At 36.1% G+C, this 25024-nt stretch overlaps 3 protein-coding genes across 3 annotated transcripts in view; 2 read left to right on the forward strand and 1 right to left on the reverse strand.

Annotated features, from left to right (window-relative positions):
- Positions 1 to 217: 217 nt before the first annotated feature.
- The window catches only part of LOC120637489 (sodium/potassium-transporting ATPase subunit beta-1-like), a 33268-nt gene continuing 8461 nt past the window's right edge, over positions 218 to 25024 (forward strand). Inside the window, exons 1-3 of the mRNA XM_039909355.1 lie at positions 218 to 456; positions 17418 to 17546; positions 20733 to 20837. Of these exons, the coding sequence (XP_039765289.1) occupies positions 318 to 456; positions 17418 to 17546; positions 20733 to 20837 (373 nt within the window). The 5' untranslated portion in view covers positions 218 to 317. The remainder of the gene's footprint in view (positions 457 to 17417; positions 17547 to 20732; positions 20838 to 25024) is intronic.
- LOC120637488 (transcription factor Adf-1-like) lies at positions 21702 to 24189 on the forward strand. Its single transcript, XM_039909354.1, has 2 exons — positions 21702 to 22264; positions 23535 to 24189. The coding sequence occupies exons 1-2, from the start codon at positions 21917 to 21919 to the stop codon at positions 24084 to 24086; spliced, it is 900 nt and encodes a 299-aa protein (XP_039765288.1). The 5' UTR covers positions 21702 to 21916; the 3' UTR covers positions 24087 to 24189.
- On the reverse strand, positions 22409 to 24717 carry LOC120637485 (protein ALP1-like). Its single transcript, XM_039909350.1, has 2 exons — positions 24187 to 24717; positions 22409 to 23378 (listed from the first exon to the last, which is right to left on the reverse strand). Exons 1-2 carry the CDS (start codon positions 24712 to 24714, stop codon positions 22560 to 22562), a joined length of 1347 nt encoding a protein of 448 aa, XP_039765284.1. The 5' UTR covers positions 24715 to 24717; the 3' UTR covers positions 22409 to 22559.

The following is a 25024-nucleotide window of genomic DNA, read 5'->3' on the forward strand; positions in this document are numbered from 1 at the left end:
TTTGTGCAATTCAAATTATGGAAACTGGTTTAGGTATAAACTACATAATAATTATGACCATTTAAGTTCTAGGTTTGCCAATCATTGTATTGCTATCCAGAAATACAAAACCTCGGTTGCATCGATTGGAATTGGATCGCTCACACATGCTATTTAACTTCTTGCACGTGCGATACATGCGTGCGCACGCGCAGCGCGCAGCCCGCAGTCGTATAAACACCGCGCCGTGGGACGGTCGATCGTGCACTGCCGCGAAATAATAAACGAACATTATATAAATAAACGGGCATATTCCATTTTTGAATTAATTTTCTTTAATGGCCAGTAAATCGAATGGGTTGGAGACGTCGTGGGCACGCGCACCCCCGCCAAATAGACCTTTTTGTGAAAGGGCACTGAGAGCTATATACGATCCGGAAGAGAAAACTTTTTTGGGGAGGACGCCAAAGCGATGGGGTAAGCTTTTTTTAAAATTATATTTAAGGTCAATGAATAAGCTATAAGTAACATTTAAATATTACTTAAGAATAATACTATAAAGATAAATAATTAGGAGTATGGATCTACAATATAGTAAACCAATTAAAGCAAACGTTATTTGCAACAGCTTCCAATGATTAACTGGATCTTTTTGACTTCTCATCTAATCCGTGAATAATAAATAACGTACTTTCAGTTAAAAGAACCTTGGGTTTTTATTTTGTTTTTGCCTTTTCGCCTATACATAAACGTCAACAACAAAATTTCAGATGGCTATGCATCTTTCGAGTCCATAATCTGCCTGCATAATACATTATTTTATTGCACTGTCACCTTAGAAACACAAACTTGTAGTTGATTAAAAAAAATAAAAACATCAGATACTTAAAGAATACTACTGTCATAATATATCGGTTGATATATAGGTATACTAGGTTTGACTACCTTTGGACTTAAGTATATAAAATTATAACATATTTTCGGTTTATTTGTTTATTTGTTAGCGCTCGCTAACCAATTGAAACCGTCGTGAAAATTTTCAAGTTAACACGCGTTAATTCGGCGTATGCATTTACACTGTACCTATTCCGCTATGTTGTGATGGCAGACCAGAATATACAGTTGTAGCCACCCCTTCTTTATTTATTTTGGTTCACAAACAACAACACAGTATCACATTACACAATGGTATACATAGTACAAATAATTACTCACTGCGGCGTCAACTGCGTAAACCACATATTACAAGAAATATTTGTTAATGGGGCTTATTCAAAAACTAATAAAATATCATTGTTACAAACAAAAAAGAAATATAAGAAGGAAATTATTTATCAATGATGTGATAAACTTTGTCTGTAACAGTAATTGATTATCACCCAGAATACTAGCATATAAATTTAATTTCAAGACTATTTTAAACGATCAATGACCAACTTCTTAAAGGCGCCTATTCGCGTAGAAAAAAATGTCTATATTATTAAAGTTCTCGTTACATGATTGTGTCATTCTAAATAATCTTCTCTTCTAACGGATAAAGGGCAGTAGCGTCCTCTGTTCTAGTAACGCCATCTAGTGCGACCACCCGTCCCGTCTGCCCAACGCAGCGTGGAGTTTACAGACAAACCCTCCTTTTGGGAGGGGCCTTTAGAACACCAGTGGACTGACTAATAGACCATTGATGATTATCAAATTCAAATTCAAATTTAAAATTTCTTTATTCATGTAGGCCTATCACAGGCACTTATGAAGCGTTCATTTGTTTACATTACTGTAAGGGGATAGTGATAACTTCGTTCGCCAACTTAAATCTAAAGCTACGAGTGTTCCAAACGCGCCCTGGTCTAAGAAGTGCCCACAACAAACTTAGCCGGGTATTTTTTTTGTAATAACCATCTTCCAGTAAATTTATATTAAGCTATGAAGCTAGAGCAATTCACACTCAAGCTTTTATATCATTTAAGTAATCCTCAATATTAAAAAGTATCTATTAAAAGTAGCCTAACCGTTGGTGAAAGGGCTCCTATCTTCTATCGGATTTTTAGAATAGTAATTCTATGCTTTTCTTCTGCGGGTTTTTCCCAATTTCTAGTTATAATACCAATTTATATTATTTTCTTGTGATAATAATCCGGCTTACCTTGGTGGATTTAAGATCTGAATTTCTTTTTCACATAACAGAAGAGGTATATGACAAACATTTGGAGTTTAATAGGTTAAGGATTATAGATAGAAATGGGCAGAACAGTTGCATATTTGAAGATTTACGCCCCGGGCTCCTAATGTCAGGGAATATACCTAACAGTTACAACTTACATTTGACCCAAACCCCTGATTTCTAGCGACATCTTACTGTAACGCATCACTAGCGTCGCTATGGTAGTAATTGGCCAGACCTGAGAAAATTCGGAAACAATAAATTCCGAAATCGCCTCTGCCGGGAAACGCACCCGGGACCTTCAACTTAAAACCAAAGCGCTTACCGCTGCGCGCCAGGGTGGTTGTCAAAAGTTTAATGTGCAAATGAAGGTTTATAGGTGTTGTCACTAAAAGTTGTTTATGAATGCTAAATTAGTACTTACGGTTATTTTAGTAGTAACCCCACACCGCTGTTTAGGTACCTAAGTACTCGGTGTTTAATGTTTACTAAAAATTGACGGCGCATAGAATTTGTATTTACCTACCCGTTTCTCAGAATAAAACAGCCTAGAACTCTAATCGAAATCATAATGTACACGTATTGTATACGGCGCGTATTGTGAGGAGGTTCCTAACTCTGGTGCTCTGACCACCGGTTGCTTGGGTACTCAAAAGCCTCGCAAGCGGAAGAGTGTTTTTTTTATAAATTTTTTATAGTGTTTTTTTTACTGTTGAAAATTAAAAAATAAAAATAAGATGTTGTAATTAATGTTAAAGCCCGCTTCTCTTTATTAGAGTAGCGTGGAGGGTATCAACTTGAAATCTTTATCTCTAAGACAATAAGCCCTGTGCCAGTAACGAGACATTCAAAGTGTTACCAAATCTGCCTCTGTGGGTACATTTGTTCAGACTAGTTTAAATTATGCATAATCTGTGATAAAAGTATAAGTTGGATACCCACATTCGTACAGACTACTTTAAATTATGCACATAAAAGTAAAAGCTGGAGTAGGAATTCTAAAATGACACGAACCCAGGTCAAAAAGGGAGGACATAAAAAATTGCGGGGAAAAAAGAGGTACAGAAGAGTACCGAAAGCAGGGCTAGCACGGGCAGGAAACAAAAATTATATCCCCCGATTACCTATATCCCCTGACAAGGGATATAATTAAGTGTCCACCTGCTAAAGCACGGGAACATGGAAATAAAAAATCCTGTAATCGGTTTCTACGCGACATCCAGTGGCGTGCACTTCATACATGCTTAAAAGTACTGCTTACCCTAAAACTGATGTACAACTCGTATAGGAGGAGGATTTTTGCCATTTTATGCAACTTTCCTGCCTTATGCATACCCTGGGAAGAAACCCAGTGCACGTCACTGGCGACATCGCACCGACACTAAATCGCTTAGCGGCACGTCACTGTCGGTAGGGTGGTAACTAAAGGCCAAAGCCTCCCACCAGATCAGACCAGAGAAAATTCAGAAATTATAAATTCCCTAACTGCCCCTGTCGGGAATCGACCCCGGGACCTCCTCCCCCAGCGGTCACCGTTGCGCCAGGGAGGTCACCAAAGTCCTGTATACACTGTCCTCATAATCATCATCTGATAAGGTAGAGATACTCCGAGCATAGCTCTCTCCATCGCCCGCTGAGTGACTCTGAGCCGTTGTATGAGATTTATATTGATTGGTGTGGTTATATATTATTGAGCTATGAATATTTTATACCCCATTGTTACCATCGCGAGATGCGAGCGATGGTAATCTATGATTGCCTAGATAGACCTATATGCACCTACATATCTACATACTTCCGATATTACGATCTTTGGCACGGTTATTCCTTGAAGCGTCCAACTAAACGACGTTTTGTAGACGACCTCTTTGGCTCAGAGGTGTGTCTCAAGTGGTGAGTTCTGAGTTCGATACCCTACCTAAATATGTCTACCTACGAACGGTGTTACGATCTTTGGCACGATCGTTCCTTGAAGCGTCCAAGTAAACAATGTTTTGTAGAACATTTTGGGTCAGTCATCTCTTAGAATTAGGGAGGTTCTTAGTGCGTCGTTACGTCATAAAAGAATTCTACTGTCAAAATTCTAAGTTTCGGTTAAGATTTACAGTCATTTATTTGTTAATATATTTATTAGTTTTTTCAAGGGAAACAAGCAGTACTATTACTCGAGTAATGCCGTATTTTTATATCATACTAGCTGTTGCCCGCGACTTCGTCTGCGTTTGATTTTGTTTTTAAAGTATTCAGTATCGTTAAGCCTTAAATGAGTATAGTAGTATATATATGTATAACATGTGACTGTCATTTAATTAAAGACAAATAATTTGCAATAAAATAAAATTGCGACTATAATTAAAGATCTAAGCTATCCTATCTCTTAAGTTGGACCAGACTGCTCACGGTGTGCCAACTTAATTTAAAATCGGTTAAGTAGTTTAGGAGTCCATCGCGGACAAACATCGTGACAGGAGATTTATATATATTAAGATAAACCAATGAACCAATTCAGGACTTTGAATTTTATATCATCATCATCATATCAACCCATCACTATTCTACAGCTACAGCTATCTACAGGGCGCATATCTTCTCCCAAAATGGGTAGGGTATAAACCCTTAACAATAAATAAATAAATATATAAATAAACCGTTGTACAACACAATGACTCCACACGCATTTCAGAACATTATGTAGAACTCTCAGGCAGGGAGGTTTCCTCACGATGTTTTCTTTCACCGTTGAAGCAAGTGATATTTAGAGATGCGGGATTCGAACCCAGCCCTCTGAGAGTAAAGCCGACCACCCACCATTTCTGCTTACTTATTTATTTTCTGCTTGCATTGTTTTAAGTTTTTTTTGCCAAAGAAATAAATACCTATGAAGAGACAATACCACGAAAATTGTTAAGTGTAGATGCACTAAATAAGTCCGAACAAAGCGATAGAACTCAAGTTTCCGTCTGTAAATGGTCTGAATAGTTGTTTGTCCGTTATGTATATTTGGCAGAAAACTTTCTGTTTACGAGTATTACTGGGACGCTCGCTATGTTTAAGACTCGGCGAAAGCTTTATTCTCTGTGCAACTGTATATTTTCTCGGGAATAATAAATTATATATAGGCTTTATAGGTAAGAAATTCTCAGTAGGTAGTCCGGAGTGTGCTTGGTGTGAGGCTTCGGCCGCTAGTTGCCACCCTCCCCACAAAAACATGCCGCAAACTATTCCAATTTTCGGTATGATGTCGCTAAAAACCGATTGGGGGTAAGGGTGTAATATAACCGCCCTACACCCTAACAGGTAATATCTTAGACTGCATCATCTTACCAGTTTAGATTGCAGGGCTTGCTTCGAATAAAAACCTTATTTATATTGGTTCCACAGAATTTTTAAAATTTGTGAAACACTTATTGCTTTATTTTTAATCGAAAACCTAAAATCAAACTTCATGGATGTAGCTTGAAAAATAAATTGATGAATGAAGGATTTTATACAAACTATTTTATACTTAGGTAGGTACAGTTTGTGTATCTCAACATGCATATTGAATATTTAAAGTGAAACATTATTACTATAGCTACCTATTTTATATATTATTCCATTCGACATTCATATATATGACGCTAACCTAACAGGCGGAATTATTATAGGTAGATATGTATGTATGGATGTATGTATGGTATATGATAGAAGCTAGAGGTAAACAAAAATAAAGTACAAAAGCAAACGAGAAGATTAGTTTACTATGAAAAAAAATTGTGGCCCGAAAAGGGCCCACTGCGCCAATCAGCCGTCAAACAGTCCACCTACTAATAAATTAACTAATTATTTTACCCCTAATATTTTAAACGTTTACCATAAAATGTGAAAATGCGTAATGCGGATGTCAAGTGAGACGAGTGCGGGGCGTTTTTGCTGTTTTTTGGACACAATGCACTGCATTCAACAATGGCTGAATGAGGGGTATATACGTTCTTAATTCGATTGCATTCTTTGACAGCAGGTCGATCCATTGCACGTTAATCAATGTGGGTATCAATTTACCCATACAATCCCCATATGAAATGAACGTTAACCTTGACCCAAGTGTTCAGTTGTGGGCTCTTTGTCGCTCCGAGTATACAATGATGAAGATGGATCAATGTCGCACGAGCGGACCTTGGGCGCAATCAACTGGCAATCGATACAAATTGAATGTACGCAATTTACTAGTTGCCGAACTGTAATGCCGTGAACACATTAACTAAGTATACAAACAGTCTTCCAAAGTCTAAAGGTAAATCGATGAATTATTTTTTGATCCAAATAAAGACGTGTAAATACCTCGAACGTGTTTTCTTCAGTTAAAAAAAAATATTCTTGTTGGTAGTGTTTTTAATAATTCAATTTTTTTTCTTTTTTCCAACTAATTTGTAACTAGCGGTCCCTCGCGACTTCCTCCGCGTATAAGTCAGCTTTAAAAGATAAACATATGCTGTCGCGGACTTTTTTACAACTTTGTCATATACATGATATTATAGAAACTTTAACCGTTTATGCAGCGCACGCAGCGGAAGCTCTTTAAAAGTAAAAAAACCGGATTTTACAACATTCTTATTTGATGGTATGCTCTTATTGGTCTTAGCGTGATGCTATAGCATACCGCCTTCCTCGATAGTTGGGCAGTCAAAGAAGCTGAAAGGATTTTTCAAATTGGACAAGTAGTTCCTGAGATCATCGCGTTCAAGTAAACGAACGAACAAACTCTTCAGCTCTATATATTTGTACCATTGGTGTGAGAAGTGATGGAAGGAGCTCGACGTGACGGCCCCATTGCAACATTACTTTATTTCTCTAAAATAAACGTAGGCTAAATTACTATTCCATCTGCTAATAAAAGTCCCTTAATTATAAAGTTCCGATTTCAGAGATTAGCCGGAACAAACAGACAGACAGCAAAAAAATGAAAAAAAAAAAAAAAATTGGTGTATGTACCGTATATATATATATTTATACATGTAGTAAAAACGGTTATTTCAATATTACAAACAGACATTCCAATATTATTATATGCAAAGATGATTTACTTTTTTATTTTAAAGCATGCTGAGGTAATCTCTTAGTTGGTTTACATTATGACTTATTTTATTATTGTATAGCAGATAGCTTGTATGTATAAAGTAATAAAGGTAATTAAAGAAATAAATAAATTAATAAAATATAAAGGCATTATTAGTGCGAGAACAGGTGATAAGCGAGGCGAGAATGTTGCTAGACGCGAAGGGGTGAGCGTACGAAACCTCGGTAGATGACATCAAACAAGTCGCACAGGTAGTACTCTGGACCAAATCGGATTGGAACTCCCTACAAAATATCTATGGCAAGCGGTGGTTGTATTATTTGAGCTGATTAAAATAGCAGCAGTTATTCTGGAATCACAGACAGATAGTAAGACTTTATTTATTTGTATAGCTGTATCATTAAAGGTAGGCAATTAGTCGTACGTGTAATAATATTATGTAACGTTTCTTTGTTCGTATAAAACCTTGTCATTGGGTACACAGATACTTGTAAGATTTATCAATGATTCCTCATAAATTATTACTTATTCATGTTTTCCGCATTTGGCTTCCTTTATAGTTAAACCGATGATATAAATTTCTGATGATAATCATGTCTTTCGAGTTAATAATTGATATCATACATCTTAGTAGATTTTTTAATATTATGAGTGTTTCAGAGTATAATGAAGTGAAGTCCACAGACCACACCACCACCACAGAACAGCGAGACACCGTCAGCGGTGGCATCCTTATGTACGCACAAAACGTTTTTTATCCACGATTCTGATACGTACGGCTAAGATGTGGAACGCCCTCCCAGCAACTGTTTTTCCTGCCACGTATAATTTGAGTACCTTCAAGGCTAGAGTGAATAGGCTTTTTCTAAGCAAGCGTGCTCCAACCTAGACCTCATCATTGCTTTCTAACGGGCATAATTGTCGTCAAGCGCTGGCCTATCGTTAATAAAAAAAAAAATTGGTTGTCTGTAAAGTCGGCTTACGGACGATAGTTGAACGTGACAACGTCGTAAGAAAATACTGATGGAATGGTTGCATTTTTCAAAAGAAAATTTTAATTTTATTTGTTTGATAGATATTATCGTTGCTATAAACAATTGACACCACATTCACTTTTCTCTGCACTTCATCCTTGCCGAAAACATGTAAATGTATTATTGTATAGAAGCTGTCCACGCGGACGCATCGCTCACTCAAGTAGGAGAGAGACAGATGTCGAACGCGGAGACCGACTGTGCCTCTTTGTCGCTCGTTCCGCGTTCTCGCTTGCACTTCAAGCCTTGAATGGAACGCCTCAGAGCGAGGTAACGCCGCATACGTCATGTTTTTTCGTGCGTGCAGCCGGCTCCATCGAATTATAAGACGTTTTCAAAAAAGTGTCCAGAAACAAATGCTATGTCTTTCATTATTGGCATGATTAGCCTAAAGCGTTCCATTGCTGGGCATAGCTCCTTTTACATAGCAGAGAGAAAACTAGATTATTTCGAATGAAACAAAATATTTCCCTATTATAATGTTAAGTATTACTTAAACGATAAAAAAGCTTTGGTGTGAATTGCTCTAACTTCATAGCTTAATATAAATTTACTTTTTATCATATATGTAGTCTTTCATATGGAAGTTACAAAAGTAAAAAAATAAATAGATTCATAAATTTATATAAGAATGTGTGAAAAACTGCGTATATGTAATGTACCTTTATTGTAGTACACAGCATTTATGTTAGTATAATAAACCGTGCATAATTAAATATTGTACACTTTAAATAAGCGAGTTAATCTTGCATGGATTTACTTAGATTGTTTAGCCTCGGAGGTGTATTAAAAGGAACTTGCCCACTTCTTGACGGTCTGTTATAATAGTTAACGTTAGTTGTTATACTAACGACGGATTTTAGTGTATCTCCTGAGTTTCACGAGGGTGTTATAATATTATTTGTAGTGAACACTGTGGTATGTTTGTGTAGTGAAATACAGTATACGAGTACGTGTATACGAGACGTACTATTCTTGCATAAACGACACTAGCGATCTGTATACGCAGCGCACTAAACTTGCACAAAATACACTTAGGACCTACATACAAGACGTACTGAACTTGCATAAACTATATTGGGGACATGTATACGAGGCGTACTCTACTTGCATAAAATAAAATAACGACCTAGATACGAGGCGTACCAAACTTGCATAAAAGACACTTGCGACCTGTATATGAGACATCTAATCTTGCATAAACGATATTAGCGAGCTATATACGAGGCGTACTAAACTTGCATAAAATACATTAGCGACCTGTACACGACACGAACTAAACTTGCATAAAAGGCTCATTCGACCGGCATACGAGACATAAAAAACTTGCATAAACTGTTGTTTATTAAGCGATCTGTACGTGACGTACTCGTACTATATGATAGAGCGCTCTAACCTGCGGATAAAAACAATTTTTTTCATTTGATCACCCAATTTAGGAGCCCAGTTAGCGTTATAAATACACTTTTATTGCACAACACATAAAAGTACAGGATTTTTTTTATTTCTTGTAAGGTGAGTTGTAAACAACTTGGTGATGTATACAATCTAATAAGAACTTGTACGTATAATAGATAAGTCCTGTGGAACTGCTTGTGGTATATGAAATATTGGATAGAAGCAGGCGTTACTTTGCCGAAATATGAGTAAAAAGATTGAAGAAATTATAAATTACACCATACAGATTCTCCTGCTTCTCCCGCTGTATATTAAACTAAGCTTAATTTTCATGATTTGTATATTATTTTACATTGCGTAGGTACAAGATTTTCTCACTGACGCGACTCGGATGCTAAACATGACTAAACAGATGTTTCTTTGTTGAAAATAATATACAAAGATAGTGTCACTATAAGAGGTACTGTGGGCGCACAGTTTAGAATGTAACTGTATAGGTAGGCCTCATAATATCCATATTACATGATGGGTTATTATTTAACCGCCGAACCATAATGATTACATGTGTTTGAGCAATATATGTGATGTGTTTTAATTAAACTTTGTGTGTCTAATATGTCACTCAAGAGCGTGACGTGCCCGGATTCAATTTCTGTATGCGACTTTGATATTCGTATTTTTTGTTGGTTTTTGATGATTTTTATGGGCCATTCAATTTTATATTTTGATTAAATTGCTTAATTTGGAGCAAATAGCAGTAGATATTAATTAGTTATTAATAAAAATATTAATTATGCTAAATACTCTCTTAGTTTTAAATAGTTTAATTTAGGTTATATTTATATAGTTATAGTTAAATATAAATTTGTATTGTGTATATATAAATTTATAAATATGATACTCTGTAATCTTACTACTGTTATAAATGCGAAAGTTTGGATGGTTTTTTGTTATTAAATCACGCGATAGCGGCTGGACATATCTGGATGAAAATTTACACAGAGATAGATTATAGTTGGGAATAAATCATAGGTTACTTTTTAACTTTGGTACACAGATAGTCACCTCTTGATCGTGCAAACGTAGCTGTTAGAGCTGAATATGTATTTAGCATCTTGTATTTTTTATGCTATCCCGAAATTTGAATAAATATTTAGAAAATACAAATTTTCGTTTGAGGTATTGCGTACCTTATTTTATACCTTGACATTTTATTTTATTAATCTCTCGAGAAAACCATTTAGTAAAGCGGATAACCATTTAGTCTTAATTATGATCAAAAATAACATATTTTCGCAGTGAGTGAAAAGTTGTATGGTGTGGTCTTAGAAGATAAAAGAACTATTAGACTACAACACTATGTTGTCTTCGCACACCGTTTATTAACTCGAAACCGAAGCATCGAATTATCAGATCAGCTAAAATTTTAACTTATCCAGCTACTGATTTGGACGTTATTTAACCAAAGATAAAATTTCTTGGGTACCTATTAGGTAGGTTTGTTATTTATTTACAAAAACACGAGCATAAAAGAGGTCGCCGAGTTTGGACGATTTAAATTACGATTAAAACAATAACATATTCGAATGATGGTCAGAGACGAGATACAAAGTGCTAACCTATTTATATTGTGATGACTAGTTTTTATTTTGTTACAGTAAATTTATAAAGTCAGTAAATTATTAAACTTTTGATAACTATAAATTCATATTTGCTACATATTTTATTAAATACCTCGTTAATCGATAGTTTAAAAGAAACCATTAAAATAATATTTGATTAACAACCAATGTTCATGACATTGAGTTGGTGGCTATTTTGATATAAATACGACTGCATTATCGATGCACCTCATCATCCTATATGGACTCGAACGATGCAAAGATACCTCCCGGTGTCTCAGTCGTTTATCAGTTTGTATAAACCTCAGAACATATATATTATGTTTTGACTATGCCACATACTTTTCTATCGAATTTTCGTTTTGAGAGAAAAGACTCAAAAACTGCAATATGATTCATCTCAAAACTTTAAAGTAACTATTGTATTATTAAGGTGTATATTTAAAAAAAAAATAAATATACTACGACAATACACCCATCGCCATTTAGCCTCAAAGTAAGCGTAGCTTGTGTTATGGGTACTAAGATGACTGATGAATATTTTTATCAGTAACATACATGAATACTTATAATAGACATATAAATACCCAGACACTGAAAGATCACAATATATTTTACGGACGTGGGAATCGAAACCACGGCCTAGGACTCAGAAAGCCGGGTCGCTGCCCACTGTGCCGGCCGTCTAAAAATCCTGAGCATTTGCAAAATCCTTAGAAGATTTAAAAAATACTGAATTTATATATGGTAATCCTACTCGGAAACAGCACGCGGCGCAGCGGTGCGAAGGTGCCTCCGGTGTCTTCAGTCGTTACACTTAAATAAAGTAGTTCAAGGCCTCCCGGTGTGCGATGCCATGCGAAAAGGGGATACTAATTCTTTTCCGTCCGTCCCGTCTCCCGTTTACTATGATTTATGACACCTTGTATCTAGTTACAGCGTAGCTACACGAGCGAAGTGGTTGCGAGTGAGGGATATTGTACGCTGTAAGCCACTAGTATTTCTTGTTTATCTTAATATAACTTATTATCGAATGCTGCTTGGCGGCAGAAGAAGTAACTATTACTACTATTAAAAAGGTCTACTATTTTACATCCATCTTCTATATATATAAAAGAGAAAGTGTGTGGGTAAGTTCCGGATCGGCTGGACCGATTTCAATGAAACTTTCAGGGAATCTCCGGATTGAACTGGCGAGTAATCCTGTAAAGTTTGGTGACGATCGGAGCACTCCTATTTTTGAACTGTCAAACTGTCAAATACAGCTTTTATATACATATATACGATGATATTCTATTGTTGGGTGTACATGGGTGTAGATAATGATCTTCAACCGCTCGAGAAGAGAATGAATACGGAGAGAAATAAATGATTTAATATATTATAAGGCTAAAATTAAAAATTTAATGATGTAAGTTTATTGTTTAAATAAAATAAAGCAAAATCTAGCCTGGCGTAGCGGGCTGGGTACGCTAGTCTATTATATATACAACGTGTAACGGAATGCTTTGATTTGTTTAGGTAGGTAGGATAGGTATATCTCCTAGATAATGCGGAAACCTCTGCGCGGGAGTTTATCTCGCTCTTGGTCAGTTTTTATGGTCTGATTGTATATGTACATAGATAAGCGGCTATTAAGTAAAGTCAATAAGTACAGGGTAATTAATTACCTCACCTACCAACTATTCGCTATGACGATAGTTCTGACGTATTGGTGAGTGCTGTGGTCTCATAAGTGAAAGCTGGGAATCAAACCTGGGACGGTTTTTTGAATTTTCTCTGGTCTGGTCTGGTTATTAAGCGATATGTGTTTCCGGGCAATAACGCATAGAAACCGATTAGGAGTATGGCTTATAGCTTTTCCTTAACAGGTTAACCCGCTACTATCTTAGACTGCATCATCACCTACCATCTACATATGTATACTACACCTACCATATACATTGTCGTAGTATATTTATTCTGCCTGTTTCGAAAACCTTTCTGATTCTGTGATAATCTGACAGACTTCCGTAGCTCCTCAACGCCTTGGCCCAGAATTAGAGAGCTTATCTTCAATGGGACCGACTTTAAAAGTCGGACTTTAAAGCTATAGGTCGTATGTTTATTTTTTTACCTATGTTGAGGCATAACTCCGTCATATTATAGACGGAATTGCAGAACTATGTTATTTGGTTTGAAAGGCGTCTGATTTTCGGAGAGAGACAACGGACCCCGTCAAAAATTAAAATAAATAAATAAATATTCTACGACAAAACACATCACACACATTGCTATCTAGCCCCAAAGTAAGCGTAGCTTGTGTTATGGGTACTAAGATTAGTCATCTTAGTCTGAATATTTTTTATGAATAATATACATAAATATTGATAATATACATATAAACACCCAGACACTGAAAAACATTCATGTTCATCACACAAACATTTTCCAGTTGTGAGAATCGAACTCACGGCCTTGCACTCAGAAAGCAGAGCCTCTGCCCACTGCGCCAATCAGCCGTCACATCTTTTACATTACACCAAATTAACAGCGATTTCTGCTATTCCACACATTACGCCTGCACATTCGAAAAGGTTACGCAGATGTATTCGGTAAAAAACACATTTTCTACCAAAATTTGTAGTATTTGCATATTTTTTGTAGACTGGAAGCTAATTAGATTCAAGCAAATAAAATTTTCAATTTATTTATACAATAATTTTGTATAAAACTTTCTTGTTGGTATAAAAAAAATACGATTCTTTGTTATTTTTTAAACATAATCCAGAAGGGTGATGTCGTCTGTCCATCTTAACATCCGCATCTCAGCTGTATGCAGTTTTTTGGCATGTACCTACGTTTGTAAGAGGCCAGCATTCCGAGCCACGCTTGAGTGCATTCTCCGTGCACCTTTCTCTTCACTTGCACGTAGGGTTGCCAACCATTCTCTAAAATAGAATTTTGTGTTCGAGTCTGTATTATCTTCATATAGGCGTACTTAATAACCTTTTATACTGATAATAAAGTACGCTAAAATACTCTTTTATCCACAATGCTATATCAGTCATACATTGACAAAGCCAAAATTTGTCGCAAGCACGTTTCCGAATTAGAATCCGTTCTCGAATGTCGATTCAGAATGTTTGTAGTCGTGCAATTCTTTGAAAAATGGTGAAATGGTAAAACCCATCAAAAATTAAAATAAATGTACTATTATAAATAAATTCTCTAACATCGGATATCCTCTATTTATTTTTTAAGAGTTGGAAACCCTACTCGCACAGGCATTCGCCGGTCACATTTATTTTGTCAAAGATACTTACTTCTAGGTGTCACGCGACTTCGTTTGCGTCGTAGTAAAGGTGTTTTAGTTGCGACAGGTTATATTATAATATCAACTAACACTTCAAAAGGTAAACCCTCTCCCCTATAAAAGAGAAGGGTTTAACCCAGTTGTGAAAAATTAATAGGTTGTTATTGAAAGAACAGATCCTACGTTTTAGATTATGCGTAGAAGTGGCGTTTTGTTTATTTTTTGTTTTTACAGTAGAAAAATTACAATACAAGTTACTGTAGGTTTAAATTTATTTTTTATTTATTTGAAAACCGAAACCGAACCGAAATAGATCGTAGACGATACCCGGGATAAATAATGTATGTACCTATTTTGTATTTCAGTAGGCCCCTAAAAAGAAGAAAAAACAAAACGCCAAATGTAAAACGTATCTATTACGCAAAACAACCGAGAAGCTCTCACACGGTTGGTATCGTAAAAAAGCATGAGTATTCCTTTTTATAGAACCCTTTGTTTATAACGCTGGTAGCTTTAAATGTACCTACCTAAATAAGTATGTTTAACATCATCAGCTTACGATAATAGAAAACATACCTATGTATTAACGCATCATATTTGTGACAGGCTAAACGAATATCTCCATCATCATTTCATCATCAACCCATTACGCGGCCAGTCTAACACGCTGGCCAAGTGCAGATTGGTAGACCTCACACACTGGTTGAGAACGTTATGGAGAACTCTCAGGCATGCAGGTTTCCTCACGATATTGTCCTTCACCGCTTAAAGCAAGTGATATTAAAATTGCTTAAATTAAAAACGCACATAACTCCGAAAAGTAAGTGGTTTGCCGAGGCTCGAACTCGGTATCCACGAAAGGATATCCGATACCTCACCCACTAGGCAATCACCGCTTCACACGAATATAAAATAATAAATTGTATTTATCGAAATTGGTGAAAAATACGGTCTCTTCGAAGAAAAGATTAAACTTCTTTTCAAACTTGAACGTGTATTTCTAAAGTCGCTGGACCAGTAACCAGACTTGCATTTCATTATGACCGGTCAAATTTCTATAGCTTTTGAATAATTCAAACATGAATGACCGTCAGCCCCTCCTTTAACCTTGCTTTTGTTAGCTCCATGTTTGTTAAGCACAGCACAATGTCTGACAACCCGTTTATTCAGATAAGTACACCATGATTGTAGATCGTATTTGAAGAGTTGAAATTAAAAAAACACGTATGATAACGGTTTTGAATTTTTAAAAGAAGGTAGAAGAATTTTTTCTTCTGAATTAGGATTAAATTTTTTGTAGCAAAACATGTAGGTATATCTTTTAAAAGAGCAATCTGCTAAGTTTCTTGCCGGCTCTTCTCGGTCTGCCTTCCGAACCGGTGGAAGAGTCATTACAAATAAACTTACTTGACGTTTCAATAGGGATTATAAACTAGGACTACTAGAAATAGATGAACTTGGAAATGTGGAAATTCTTTAATGTACCGGCTTTTTATCAAATTGTACCGCCCTCTCTATCAGGCGTAGGCGCAGATAAATTTAGAATATTTGAAAAACCAAAAAAGGTTTAAAATTTACAAACAACTCAAAAAATTACGAAGTTTATTCACATTTCCATTTTTATCGTTAATGTTATAATTTCGCTCTTTATTCATTACGGCCATGCCAGACGCTAGGCCAATCTCCGCGGGCTCGATGTACTCGCTAAGGACGTAGAATGCGTCCATCGGTTATTTTAGTCCCTACACTTTTAGACGGCGCTGACGTCGGAACTCTGAGCATTACTTATATATGTCTCTTTCGTAATACATATTACGTTTATCTGTAACTCATCCCATCTCGTTTGCCACTCGTTTAGTCTGGTTTATGACCAGCATTTTTTTAGGCTGTAAAAATGCTGACGCAGACTCCGATCTTCTTGGTCGCCCTGATTTACGTTTCACCAAAAAGGGCGGCCAAAAAGTTTGCATGCTACGTTTTTAGACGTCCTGAACTATACACAACAAGCACAAGGAAATTTTGATGACCTCCGTCCGTGTGTCCGTCTGTGGCATCGTAGCTTCTAAACGGCTGAACCGATTTTGATTCCGTTTCTTTGTTTGAATGACCGGCACTACAAAATGGCGACGGCACCGCTTTTGGTTTTATGCCTACCCTGGTCAAAAACCCTAATATATAGATAGATTTTTATTTGCATAATACACACGTTTACATAGATGCCATTTAAATATCAATTATGAAATCACAATGTATTGCCATTATATTAACTGGCGTGCAAATATTACACACACATAGAATAAGTTTAAAAACATGCAACTTTAATATACGTTTCTTCAACTTTTGCGTAAAATGTTTTATTGAAAGTGTTTTGAGATCGGATCGAAGTTTACTATATATTTTTATTGCCATAGCGTAACATTTTTTCCTAAATAGTGCGGTTAGATGGAATCTCCTAAAAACCAGTTTACCTTTGTATCTCAGAGCTTGGAAATGTGAACTCAAATGAGTTATGTCGCGTTTGGATTTGAAGATATGCATATTCAATTTAACAAACTTTCAAAATTCAAATACATCTATATATATATATATATATATATATATATATTAGAATTTTAAAAGTTTGTTATATTAATTAACAAGAAAGCGTTAGCACATTAAGTTTTATAAAAGCCGGCTAACACGATTCGTAGGGTTCGATGCTTAGAATAGCTCTAAGGCATTTTTTTGCATTAAAAATACCTTATTAACATTGGTTGAATTTCGCCAAATTTTAAGACCATAACAAAGTACGGAACAGACATATCCATCATATGTGTGTGATGTGATATGTGATGACGACGCTGTTTATGCTGATTTTTGATATTGTCTGCTGCAGGCATCGTGCTGGCTTTCTACGCGGTGTTCTACGCGGTGCTGGCGCTCATGTTCGCGATCTGCATGGCCGGCCTGTTCTCCGTGCTGGACGACCGGAAGCCCACCTTCATACTGGGGAGTTCTTTGATAGGTACGTGCCATTGTGACTGTGAATATGCCATTTTTTGCGCAAAGGATCAGCCTGGCTTTTCAGCGACGAAGTGCAGCCAGCATCAAATTCAAAAATGCTTTATTCATGTAGGTCTATCACAGGCAATTATGAAAAGGGAAAAAGAAAATTGTGCTAAAGATATAACAGAGTGGTATCCTAAAGACGGTAAGAGAAGAAGGGGAAGACCATTCCGAAGGTGGGAAGATGACTTGAGAGCGACAGCAGGACCTCTGTGGACAAGAAAAACCCATGATCGCGAAGCATGGAAGAACCTGGGGGAGGCCTATGCAAAGCAAAACAATCAAGCGTAACCGGTGTCTCAATAAGTAAATAATCAGTAAGATAAGATTGTTAAAAGGCTAAAAATAAATAAATAAATTGTAAGGGGATGGTGATAACTACGTTCGCCAACTTAAACCTAAAGCTTAAAGGATTTCAGACGCGCCCTGGTCTAAGAAGAGCCCACAATAAACTTAGCCGGGTAATTTGTTTTGCTTTCATCATCTAGCAGTCAATCAATACTAAGTTATGAAGTGAGAGCAAATAGTACGCAAGCTTTTTTAACGTTTAAGTAATCTTCAATATTATCATAGAGATTTGTAGAAAATTCTCGGCACTATTAACATTTCTATACCCGTCGTAACGTCTAAACGATAGGTCCAATTTGTATAATTTAAAGAGGAATTTGCAGGTACATAATCAATTTCAACTATAAAACTATTTATTTGGATAAGGATCTGATAGGGACGTCACCATCTTAAGATTGTACCCGTGTTTTGATTGACAAATTATAACAAAAAACGGTTATTGCGTCTTAACAGTTAGACATTTAGCCTCCCGGACTTATTTTAGGTAATAATGATTACTTTAAACATGTCCATCCATCCATACATACAAACATATACCCACACATCAATACTCACACACTGTCGCATTTATAATCTAAGTAGGATGGTATAACGCATGCATTTGATCGTTGTCACATATGCCTTGCAACTCGCTGTTATCTGTCAAGAGTTATGTCCTTTATCTCCGACAATATTTATCCGAGCTTCATTAAAATTACACAATACATGCTTAGTAGTATAAACTTTCAAATAAAATAATGATTATTAAAATCGATTCAAATTTAACGGAGCTATGAAGTAAAATTGATAAAAGTTTTCATCTCATTTCCCGGGAGAAGCTTATTGTTTATCGGGATAAAAAGTAGCCTATATGTGAATCCGGAGTATCAGCTACCACTATACCAAATTTTATTTAAATCCGTTCAGTAGTTTTCATGTGATGCCCGGACAGACAGACAGATAGACAGACAAAAATTAAATCTCCTCCCACAATGAGTCCACGCTGGTCGGACTTTACACACTTTTTCAGAATGTAATGGAGGTTTTCTCACGATGTTTTTCTTCACCGTTGAAGCTAGTGATATTTCAATTGCCACGCACATAACTTAGACTAGTTAGAGATGGAATTCTGGGATTCGAACTCGGCCCCCCGAAAGTGAAGTCGAGGTCGTACCCACCGCTTCAGAGATTTGATAAAACCCTTTATTTTAAGTACATATAGAAATATTTATTCGTACCATCATCTATGAGATTTTAAAGAAGGATTTTCTCCTTTCCCCCGTGGAAAAAACGTTTATTGTCCATGCTAGTCGTGCTAAGAGTTGATTATAGATTGATATACAAAAAAAATGTTGTTCATTGTCCGCCATCACGTCATGTTTATAGGAAACGGGTAATTAGCGGCAGCAGTTTTAATTACCGCGACCGACCGGCTACTGTGCCGTGTACAGGTGTTTTAATTTCAATATTAAACGGTGCTGAGCAATGCGTTCACATTGCGGGGTTTATAGGTCAATGGAAGTGCTGGTTGCGATGAATTAAACTTTTTAAATACAACAGTAATCGGAGCGGTGATAGCCTTTTGAATGATTCAATGAATACACTATTATAGAAAACATCATAAAGGACAAAAATAAAAAAATGCAAATGTACAACGTGTAACGGAATTACGGAATAACCTACGGGATCTTGTTTAAAATGTAAAATGTAAATAGATGTTGGAAAAGAGCAACTGCTGATTTTCTTGCCGGCTTCTTCTCGGTAGAATGGAATCTGCCTTTCGAACCGATGGAGTCACTAAACTAAACAGACAGACTATACGTTTCAGAAGTGCTTATATTAAGCCTACTTGAAATAAATGATTTCGAATTTTTACGAAATACCGGGTGAATGAGTATATTTCATAAGGAATCGCCCTATAAAAAAATTAAATAAAAAGAAGCATATTTATTTTTTCATACAAACTAATACAAAACATTCACCGGCCGAGTGGCGCAGTGGGCAGCGACCCTGCTTTCTGAGTCCAAGGTCGTGGGTTCGTTTCCCACAACTGCAAAATGTTTGTGTGATGAACATGAATGTTTTTCAGTGCTGGGTGTTTATCTGTGTATTACAAGTATTTATGTGTATTAAATTAATAAAAAAATATTCATCAGCTATCTTAGAACCCATAACACAAGCTACGCTTACTTTGGGTCTACATGGTGATGTGTATATTGTCGTAGTATATTTATTTATTTATTTATTCTGAGTGTTTACTTTTGACAACCCTATTGAAGATAAAGGAGTGACACGCGAAAAGTACTTACGGTATCTAATAAAGTGACAGGGGTCACTTGATTTTTCAGTAAAAACTATGGCAATGGTTTACTCAAAAACTATTGACGTTTCGGTTTCACAGATAAGTGTCAGACAGACAGTATATAATTAACCTCTAAAGCTTCTAAATTATTATGCCGGTTTTCATTTACACGTTGTATAAATATAAAATTACAACAGGCTTGATGACAATAACAAAGAATCGCTAAAAAATTGTATTTATGATTTATGTATTATGAAAAACACATTTTTATTTTCGAAGTGAGATTGGTATTTATTTTCAATAAATTAAACTGCAAAATCTGGCGATGTGCTATCAAAATCATGACGTCACTTCTATATAAACATTTCTACCGCTTGAACTTCGAAAATCGATACGAATCAAATAGAACTTCGATACATCATTTCGACGTTTCTAAAATATTGAATTAATAATGTTTTGCTACGTTTTTGCTCTGTTCACTACATGGCAACCGTTTAAAACATATTTTTGTTTTAGGGGCAAATCCCGGCGTTGCATCGAGGCCACGTGGTATAGCGTTTGATACACAAAACTCATCAAACTTTGACGATTACATGAATGAATTACAAGAATTTCTAAAACGTAAGTACCTGTACCTCATACCTACTTCGTTCCTTCATTTTGACGGCCGATTGGCGCAGTTTGCAGCGACCCTGCATTCTGAGTCCAAGGACGTGGGTTCTGTGCCCACAACTGCAAATTTTGGTGTGATAAGCATGAATGTTTTTCAGTGTCTGGGTGTTTATATGTTTATTCTAAGTATAATTCATGTATATTATTCATAAAAATATTCATCAGTCATCTACCCATAACACAAGCTATGCTTACTTTGGGGCTATATGGCAATGTGTGCGTTGTCGTAATATATTTATTATTATTATTTAATTTTCAAAGTTATTTTTTCATAACGCAGAAATCTGTGAAGCGTTCATAACTAAAGCTAAGTGGGTTTCACATGCGTCCTGATCTAAGAAGAGACTCATTGTAAATTAGTAACCGGTTAGTTTTTTATTCCTACGTTTATTCGCCAAGCTGATTGTAGAAGATACTGGTTTATTTTATTTTATTTGTACACCACAACGAAGTTAGGAAAATAAAAAAAACAATAGAAATACAAAGATAGAAGTAGAATACAAAAGGCGGCTTAGTAGTGATCTCTGCCAGGCAACCTTTGGATTAGGACAAGATGAGAGCGAGCGGACAGGTGGTGTAAAATTATTATAAACGTACATTCAAATAGCTAAATACAAATACATAAACAAAATTGTACAAATAAGAAAAATATAATAAATAAATATAAAATAATAAACTAATATATACTCAATACTTATGAACATATAGATAATAAAAAAACATTATCAAGGTATAATAAATGTCGTCATTATTGTGCAAGATAATATGCTTTCACCGCGTTTTTAAATGTTTGACAAGGACTTAAAGCACCGGATACACTAGGGAACATTTTGTCCCGCAACATGACGCGCAACACAAAATATACGTGACGCTGCAACGTTGCATAGTGTCCCGCAACATGACCCACAACATTGTACGTGACGCGGGGCATGTTGCTTGCTCCCGCCTCGAGAGCGAGCGCACGTGTCCCGCGTCAGTGTTGCGCCATTTGTCACTGAGTGTAGTCGCGTACGCAACGTGCCTTTAAAATGTCTGTAGTGTGGGGAAATGATACCGTGCTTTTGCTTATAGAGCTTTACGAAAGTCGTGACTTGTTGTGGAATACTTCACACCGTGACTATCGAAATAAAATAAAGAAAAATGATGCATGGGAGGATATTGCCAAGGCGCTTAAATTGCCTAGAAAAGAAATAGAAACCAAAGTTCATACCCTGCGTTCGCAATTTGTCCGAGAAAGGAAGAAAGTGAAATCGTCAAAAACTACTGGTAGTGGACGAGAGGACGTGAAGTCCAGTGCATGGTTTGCGTACGATGCAATGAAATTTTTGCTAAAGGGAGCCACAACTTCTGGAAGCTTGGACACTTTGGACACAAACGTAAGTCATACTTTAGTTATTTTGTCATTTGTAATCAGTAATCACGGTCACATCACTTGCGACAAATTTAGCGCAAACGGATTTATTTTTATTTATAATTTATTTATATTTATTTATTTATAATTTATTGTACGGACACACAAGGAAAGGAAAAGTAACAAATTAATACGTACCTATATTATTTACATAAACTAAGATTTGTACACACCTCACCCACAAAACTTCACTTCTAAAAGGATTGACGTTGTTCAGTAACATTAAAAGAAAAAATATAGTACAATACTAGTTTATTCATTTAAAAATTATTCTGCCAGGGAACACGTCCTTCTTCACTCATGAAATATTCAGCAAATTTGTTTCTTATTTCCATTGCAGATTCAGGGTAGCGTCTTCCCATAGCATTTAAATTCGACATATTAACAGAGCCAGTTTCTCTGCGCCAAGATCCTTCTAAAATATCGTGATCCACATTTTCAGAATCAAAAGTCCCATGTGGGTTGTACAGTGATCTCGATTGACTATTTCGCCTCAAAAAATTATGGAGGTATACGCACGCCATTACAACAACTTCAGCATTAAAGGGTAGGATGGTTATGGGAGTTCGGAATATACGAAATACAACACCTAAGATACCGAACACATTTTCGACAATTCTTCTAGCTCTTGACAATCGATAGTTGAAAATGCGTCTTGTTGTACCCACGTCATGATTACCGGGATATGGCTTCATCATGTTTTCTGTCAGTGCAAAGGCGCTGTCTCCTACAAGTACGTAAGGCATATTCGGCCCATCTTGTCGTATTGGGTCTGGAGTTGGCCAGTTGAGTTGGTTATCAGCTAAAGCTTTATAAAAAGCAGTCTCTTGGAATACTCCACTGTCAGAAGATTTTCCTTTAGCACCACAATTTGCATAGATAAAATTGTAATTTGCATCGACAATACCCAATAGGACAATACTAAATTGTTCCTTATAGTTAAAATAGTCACTTCCCGAATTCGAAGGAGCTTGGATTAAAACGTGTTTACCGTCTATAGATCCAACGCAATGCGGAAAATTCCATATATTTTCAAAGCTTTTAGCCTTGGTTTTCCATTCATTTGGAGTAGCTGGGACCTGTAAAGAAATAATGATACATTAAATACTATTTTTGCGTACTAATAATTAAGGATTCATGTCTAACAGATGTTTGATATAATACACTACGTGTTTTATACTTAGTATATTCTTATTATAATAATTGACTTAATATTTATATCATTAATTTTTCAGAGTCCACAAAGCCAAAACTCGATTTCGTCTCCGGATGAAGATGTCGTTATACATTCTCAATCTTCCGTTCCGGAATTTCAATCTCCTCATCAACTAGAATCGCAATCTACGAGTACCATTGATCAAGCAGAGCAACCCACAACCCCTGCACTAACACCTTCATCGTCGCGACCAACTCGGAAGAGGAGCCACCCCAATGAAGATAGATTGGAGGAGGCTTATGAAGTTCTGCATGCTGCTAAAAACAGAATGATGTCCCGAGATGAATTCGATGTTTATGGACAGTACGTAGGAACTGAGTTACGTGCATTAAATGACGAACATAGTGTAATTATGGCTAAATATTATATTAATAATATTTTATTAGATGCACGCTTAGGAAAATACCGTACAAGTTATAATAATCAAAGCCAGTCAGTTGTTCAACAGGGCTATAGCACTGCATCCAGTGATATTAGCCCCGAGCCTTCTGAAGAGCATATTATACAAAATATACTTGCAAATATGGATTCCTCGAGCACTAATAGCATTGATGGCACTAATACTAATTAATTTACGTTGATCGCTATATCCATCTTGTACTCTTTAAAATTTATTTTACTGAAGATTAAAATACAATTATAAATAAAATTATGCGTTTTCTTCAACTTACCTTTACAAATATCTTCAATTTTTTTATCAGTTCTTTACAAACTTCTGGTACTATTTTACGTATTAGTTGTTTTGACACTCGAAAAGTGTACGACAAAGAAGCATAAGAATCTCCAGTCGACAAGTACCTCAATGTAATGGCTAGTCTGATATGAGGACTAATAGCGTTCCGTAATATTGTATCCTGTTTGGCTATGGAAGGTGCGATCATTTGCAATAAAATTTCAAAATCAGATGATGACATGCGAGTAAAATTCACAAACGATCCGTCAGACATTCGGAGATCACTTAAAATATTAACTCTTCTTTCTCGTTGTAATAAGAAATTCCGCATCCACCACCTTCTCTTTCTCTTACGTTTCAACACACTCGATATAATTACTATGTACGCAGCACTAATAGCCACAACCTCCTCGGGCGACATTTCTATAAACACTGAGAAGTGTGGTCGACGAAATGTTCCGCGACATGTATGTCGGCACATTCCACGTAGTTGTTGAGGAACATGTTCCGCAACATGTTGCTCCATTTGTCCCCTAGTGTATCCGTGGCTTAAGAATTAAACATTGGGATCTCAATTAATTTCCTCATTGATTTTACGAATAGATATCTGCCCTTTAATAAGTCGTATAGTTTTCCTGATCTAACTTTAAGAGTTTAAGACGACTCTACTATTTCTGCCGCCAATGCGTCCAAGGCCGTGGGTTCGATTCCCACAACTGGAAAATGTTTGACAACATGAATTCTTTTCAGTGTCTGGGTGTCTCTGTATAACATAAGTTTTTATGTATATTATTTATAAAAATATAAATCAGTCATCCTAGTACCCATAGCACAAG

Source organism: Pararge aegeria, chromosome 3 (assembly GCF_905163445.1).
Source record: "Pararge aegeria chromosome 3, ilParAegt1.1, whole genome shotgun sequence".
Taxonomy (NCBI): domain Eukaryota; kingdom Metazoa; phylum Arthropoda; class Insecta; order Lepidoptera; family Nymphalidae; genus Pararge; species Pararge aegeria.

Bases quoted from the DNA above. Each gene is read 5' to 3' on its own strand.
- LOC120637485 (XM_039909350.1), bottom strand. From the start codon at position 24,714: ATGGAGCAACATGTTGCGGAACATGTTCCTCAACAACTACGTGGAATG. The intron at 23,379-24,186 runs GTAAGTTGAAGA...ATTTCTTTACAG, and splicing joins AATTGAAGATATTTGTAAAG to GTCCCAGCTACTCCAAATGA.
- LOC120637488 (XM_039909354.1), top strand. From the start codon at position 21,917: ATGTCTGTAGTGTGGGGAAATGATACCGTGCTTTTGCTTATAGAGCTT. The intron at 22,265-23,534 runs GTAAGTCATACT...TTAATTTTTCAG, and splicing joins TGGACACTTTGGACACAAAC to AGTCCACAAAGCCAAAACTC.